Raw genomic sequence first — 7069 nt, forward strand, 5'->3', positions numbered from 1 at the left:
AGCTTCCACAGAATCAGATTTTCCCATTACTTTAGGCTATAGGAATAAAAACTGATTGAATATCTTTTCACTTTAATTATAAATAAAGTGAGGAGGGGTGCAATGGTGTACCAGGAATGTTTTTTGCATTGATTTCTTAAAATAGTGAATATATGCAGAAATGGACACTCCTAAATTGTTCCTCTATTTTCCAGATTAAGAAATGCTTTACTTACACTTTAAAACAAATAGATTCAAGAAAGGCAACAAATTGCAGCAAACATTAGAGTAGATATGTTTTGCTTATGGAAAATGAAAGCTCCTTGTAATTTTAGCCTCTTTTAAAACCACTTTTTTCCACATATGTACTCTCTCTTGGTTCAGACATAATCACCACTTCAACCACTGTATAACATTGTATTTAAGAATTTTATTGCTGGAATCTTGAAAAGAATAAGTTACAACTTTTGGAGAAATAGTTTGACTTTTTCACTTCAGGATTCTTTCCAAATGAACAAAGGTAATTTTAATAAAAGCTCAGCTAGCTCAGCTAGCTCAGCCTCATAAAACAAAGAAGCATATACACATTTGTTTATTAATATATCTAATAAATACTGGAAACATATTAAATTTTGTTTTACAGGACTACATTTTTTAATAAGCATTTGAGTGAAAATGCAGTAAAATGGGACATTGTATATTAGGTTGCCTTACTAGCAAGACCTTAGGATTCTCATTCATATGTTCTTCATTCGTGTAGTTAGGTACTGGGATTTTGAGTTCCTTACAGATAGAAGTAAGTTACACACACAAATAATGCAACTGTTCTATTACTGTTTACTGAAAATTCTCAAATATACTGAAAGAAAATGTACTCATGTTGAAAAACACACTTTCCTTAAATATGGGATTGAAGTGATTATTATACCACACAAAATGGGGACATAGCTTGCTAGGTTTCCCATCTCACATTCTATCAAGTTTACTAACCACCCAATGATTAACGGCAATGTGAGAAGCTAACTTATTTTTATTTTATGCCTTATTTATCATTTTCACCTCCATATTGTAAAAGACAAAAAAAAACCACTTTCCAAAATAGTATGCTATACATGAATTTGTAAATATTAATGAACTCTTCAAATTCTTTTAGAATTAGTAATAATAAGATGAACAATTTCAAATACTTCAAAAAACTCAGATTAATTACAGACTTTTCAGTATTGATTTAAATTTTAATTAACTTAGAATTTTGACATAAAAACACATTTTATAAAGTATGACATGTGAAGATTAAGTCACCTCGTTTTCAACAAATTTTGTCCTAATGCTGAAGTAGATAATTTTCTATTCATTTTTAAACTATTTCATGGTTCTGACCATTGACTATCTCAATTAGAGTAGGTCCATTGACTATCTCCCATAGTTTAAGATTCTCAATAAAGAGGGATTTTGGAGCAGTTTATATATCAAGACTTCAGTTGGAATTTAATATATTTTATATATGTTGCAGGCAAACCTCACATCTACCTGCCATGAGCACTTTAAATGGGGGCCTAGAATTATTACAAAAAGATGACTTCATTCTCTATGTCTCTTCCCAAATTCTATAAAATGGAATAGAACTTCCACATAACTCCAAGAAATCTTGTGAAGATAAGTGGAATACTCTCTGTTAAGTGTATGTGAAAATAAAAGTTTGCATACTTAAAATTTCAAGAAAGTTTCAGTTAAAATAGAAACAGAAAAATGGTTCATTGGAAAATTAAGATAATGTTTCAATGTAATTCATGTTATTTTTGGTCAGAAAAGTGTGTTTGTTTTTGTTTTTAAGTTATGCATTATAAAAGAAGATAAAGTTTATCCTTTGTGTTTCTGATTAAAATATTTTTTAATTCTAAAAAATGAGATAATTTCCTAAAAATCACAAATCAATGAACAAATTAAGAATTTAAATATCTCTACTTTCAGAATAGTGAACTCCATTTCTCTTGCTGCTTGAACCTCTCAGAAGAAGCAGTAAATGACATGAAAACACTAGAAAACATACAGTAAATGAAGAAACTAGTCTGACATATTTTTGAATTTAAGAAATGCAAGAAAAAGCTACTACTTTGGGACTATGGTACTTTTCAGAGGAACTTACAATAAATATTACGTTATAAATATATATTAGTTTCTGTAAGCATAAACACAAATAAATATCAAGGCATAAATGATAATGGTATTTTTGAATTACATGCATTAATACCTTATTTGTATTAAAATAATCAAATCAACACTGAACGTTTGTAAAAATAGATTTTTTTTTTTTTGAGAAATAAAACAATGACTAGAGATTTAAGCTAGTTGTGACAGCATAAAGTCAAAAATTGCTAATAAAAAATACCTCTGACAAAAATGTAGGCAGTCTTGGGGACAAGATGCCTAAAATCTAGGCATTTGGGTTTCATTTAGAAATAGTACAGAAATATCTGTCATTGCTGGGTAGATTTCAGTCAAAGTAGAAAAAATTTGAAATATTGATATTATTTGCATATGTACAGGTTGCACAACAGAGTGGGCAACCAGAGTGATGAAAAATAATTTAAGATCAAAACTGGCAATATATAATTATAAATTTCATCTTATAAACGGTACACGATACATTTCAAAAAATAATGGAGCAAAGTTTCCTGGTGGAAAAATATGACAGAGTAAAACTCAGAACTCCAGAGCCTTGCAGAAGCTTTAATACAGTTGCATTGCAGAATCAAAGATTTAGATCAATGGTTTTAAAATTATGCTTTTCAGACCCAAAAATTTCCAGAAGATATACAAAGTGTTTCTAAAGCCACTATATTTACAGTGAACAATTTTCGCGTATATGCATTGCATTATATTAAGGTCAAAACGAACCACACTTGTATTCATGAGTTGTCTTTCAAGAAATGAAAAACAAAGAGGTTCCAAAATCTCAAAATATTTAACAACCTCTGCTTTATAATTGTAAATATGTCTGTTCATAAACGATGACAGAACGTTTCTTGGAAATTATTTATGTGATAATTGACAAATGCTGATATGATTTTACATACAAAATTAGGTGACAAGATTTCAGGACAAGATTTCTCAGTATTTAACTCACTCTAATAGGAAAATTATTCTTCTCAGTCTTAATTTTTAATATCTCAGATTGATTTTTTTCCCAATGCTTTCATCTAAACAAATAGTATCTTTAACTAAAACCTTATAATGACTTGAAATTATGAAGTAAAAGTTCAGAAAGCACAGCAACAAACATTTTTAGCTTTCATTCCTCCCCAGTAATAACCTTGGACAACTTTCTTACTAATTTATTTAAGTTCAATTAAAGTTTGCTTCTTTTGCTTTATTTTGTTTTGTTTTAATAAGAATGCATTTAAAAATTCTGGTTGTTCCATAAATCTTTCCATAAAAACTTAGCATTTTATTGGGTAAATAAGCATATTCTTTTTTTTCTTGTGAACAAACATACACGCAAATTTACAGTCACACACACAAAGGAACTAACTGCCTCCATGATTACTAATGTTATTTAAAGAAAATATTAGGAAAATATTTTTGTTTTAGGTTTTCTGGTGTGTTCTTTGTGAAGAAAATGTTCCACCTTCCCATTTTTTCCTCTTTTCTTTTGTTTACTTTAAAAACTTCCTGAAGCCAACTACGGAGTAGAAAGAGATATTTTAAAAACCAAGCATTACAAATCCAGCTAGCAAGGTTGGGCCTGGTTAATACTTATATGAGAGACTATCTAAGAAGACCAGGTGCTGTAGGCATAAAAAAAAAATTTAAAAAAACCAAGAGATTGTAAACTGACAAGGTCCTTGCAATCTGTGAGGTCAACCAAGGGTTGCCTCGCCTAAAAAAAAAATGAGAATAATAATAAATTAATTAAATTAAAATAAATAAAATAAATAAATTCAGCTAAAGTTAGTTTTTGCTAATAGTTTGTAAGTCATGGCTTCATAAATATTCATACTCCTGTTAAGATATCTTTGATATTTAGTTCATGGTAAACCTGGATGTTAATTTTATTTTTTTTTCAAGATACAGATTCTGCCTATTCTGCTTCAGTGATAATTTATCTCTTATAACAACTATACTCCAGACTCAAGTAAAATGAATAATTCAGCAACCTTTTTTAGTTTTTCATAGAAAAGTAAAAAAAAAAAAAAAAATCAGTGTAAAGCCATTTATGTTATACTATAGCCATTGCCAGAGTTCAGATTCCTTTTTTTTTTTTTTTTAGTTTTATCATTGAAGTTCCAAGCTCATAAAAGAATTTCCTAAATTAAATGATTTGGAACAAATATGCACTTTATTATTAAAAACAACATTTTTTTAAATATAAAAATTTCAAAAGATTGAGAAAAAGAAATTTGAATTTTATATGTTGACTTTTATTCTCAGAAAATCATTGGTATCTATTACACCATTTTTCACATCTATGTATGCATGCACACTCATTCATACCACAGATTTTTGAATGGACAAAAATTAATTTACACCTAGAGAATATAAGTAACCATTTAAAATGCCTCAAGGAAACTCTATAATTCTCTAAAATACTTTCAAAATAGCTTTTCTTGGCATATTTTGATTACAAATAACAACTCAATACAGTAGGACAGGTATTTAGATTCTAATCTAGAAAGAAATTATCTGGAGTATTTTACTTTTTACAAGGTTGCTCACTATTGTGTAGGAGTCCTTTTCAATCCGTGACTAGAGTTTTCTGGTCTTACATTCTAGCCTACAGTTTATAGCTATAACCCATATATATATTAAGAATTTGCACATGCCACTAATTAATATTAACCATTTGGACATTGATCCCCAAAATATTCATATATTTTATTTCATTAGAATGAAATTAAAAATATCACTTCTAATATCTGAAATAATTCAAGCTTAAAATATTAAGTAAACCACTTAAAATTACATGTGGTTCCATTGTCCAATGTCAAATGTATCCACAACGATTATGAAACTAGAAGACCCCAGTATGTTATGATCATTCCATGGTTCTGAGAGACAGAAAAGGTGATTTCACCTTGACAGAAGTACCATTCTATTTCCATGTATGATATGATTTTAATCTTAATGGAACAATAAAAACAGCAACATGTTAAATGTAAAATGGATGCTACAACCTTATAACTTCTTGGTTTAAATCAGGACCACAGTAAAAGCCTTGAAAGAGAAGTATGAACGCTTGACATAGGGATGATGGGCTATATATACATTTTATTTGAAATTATCCATTGTGAAAACACTTGTTAAAATTCCCCTTTGGGAATCAGTTTCATTCTACTATTCTGTTAAAGTGTAACTGGTGTACTACTGTTAAAATGTACACAGATGGAAGAAAAAAAAAAAGAATGCTGACAATAATACATATAGGTGGGACATCACATAGTAGTGAAAGCGGGAGGGGAACACTAACCATATTAGGCTTGGATGGGCAACAGCGCACAGTGAAGAAGCCCTTCCACAGCCACATTCGCAGCAACTGAAAAGCAAACAAGAGAGCCCAAGATAAGGAAGAGATCCCACTCCCTCAGTATAGCATAAAGACACTACGAATTTAGACAGGTGTCTGCTTTGCTTTTCAAAAGCAAATATCCCTAAATGCATACAATTAAATTTTTCCACAATGCTGTTTAAATTAAGAAGCATTTTATGGATTTGAGAACTATGGAGCTGTATTAATTATTTTAATTTTACTTAAAATGCTTATTCAGTAGAAAAATAATGAGCCAAAGCATTTGATTATGCAATTAATAAAGACACAAAAAATGTAAGCCCATTTAAATACATCTCTCCTCTGAAATTCCTGCAAACCTCATATTCAGAAGACATTTTAAATAGCCCTTTAAATACATGTTTTGCATAGAGTCTACAAATTTCAAAGGGAGAATAATGTCCCACTCATTTGACCCACTGATTTCTTATGCCGGTGGCATTATTTATCATAGCCTATTGAAAATGTTATGCGTATGTGACTTCTCAATCACTTATGGAAAGCTATCAATTTAAATTTACATTTTCAGATTTAAAAAATGCATCTCTAAATATATAGTTGCAGAGCTACTGCTATGTAAAAATACAAGTTATATATAATACATGTACTTTCTTGATATTGCAACAATAATATTCTTTAAACTTCCCACATATTCACAGTAAAAAAATCCAGAACATATCAAGTAAATTGTCTAATAAAATTCACTTTATTGTTGAAAACCACATACACTGATGGCAGAATATAACACAGAAGTCATTTAGTGCTTCAATGCATTCGCTTTCCAGTATATTTTATGAATAGCATTATAGTTATTTCGAGAAAACTGTGGAATGAGCTCAATAATGATACCATATACTAGCAGGCTTAGGCTTTTGTCTAAAACCTGTCTATTTTGAACTTTAATTACCTGACATGTATCTACTCTATTTTATATCAAATAAGAAGAAAATAAAATATAAACGTCCAATCAATTTGGAAGTGATGATGAAAGTAGACAAGTATTTCCAAATAAAACTTCAATGGATCTGTTTCAAAGGAAATATAGGTAACGTTCCATATATTTTCTTTGAACCATTAATGATGTTTTAAATTTTGGTGCTACTAAGTGAGAATTTGGCTACTAAAATGGAATCCTGGTAAACAAAAATATGGTTACTATGACATTTATTTCAAGTTTGACTATTTATTATATTTTAAAGACTATGTCATATAATTATTTTCTCTATAGAGATATTGAAAGTCAAAATTACAATATGTCAAAATCTTAAAATACTTAAAGAGTAGATAAAATAATCTGTGACATACTTCGGCAAATCTTAATATATATCTCTATAATTACATTTATTTCATTAATGTCTTAAACAATTACTGCTGTTTTATATATATTAATATTTCTCCATGTCTGTTTGTATCAGCACTCAGATTAGCGGTCAGCAAACTATAGTCCATGGACCAAATCTAGCCTACCACTTATTTTTGTAAATACAATGTTTTGAAAACACAGCCACACTTATTACTTCTTTATGACTTCTTCGGTGTTGTTAT

General features: G+C 29.3%; 1 protein-coding gene across 4 annotated transcripts in view; it reads right to left on the bottom strand.

Annotated features, from left to right (window-relative positions):
* The window catches only part of EPHA5 (EPH receptor A5), a 334884-nt gene that overhangs the window by 59701 nt on the left and 268114 nt on the right, over positions 1-7069 (bottom strand). For 2 of the 4 annotated variants that reach the window (XM_011360643.1, XM_011360642.1), the window contains exon 9: positions 5447-5512. The exons of the other annotated variants lie outside the window; for them this stretch is intronic. In XM_011360643.1, the coding sequence (XP_011358945.1) occupies positions 5447-5512 (66 nt within the window). The remainder of the gene's footprint in view (positions 1-5446; positions 5513-7069) is intronic. 4 annotated transcript variants of the gene reach the window in all.

This window comes from Pteropus vampyrus, unplaced genomic scaffold (genome assembly GCF_000151845.1).
Source record: "Pteropus vampyrus isolate Shadow unplaced genomic scaffold, Pvam_2.0 Scaffold57, whole genome shotgun sequence".
Lineage (NCBI taxonomy): Eukaryota > Metazoa > Chordata > Mammalia > Chiroptera > Pteropodidae > Pteropus > Pteropus vampyrus.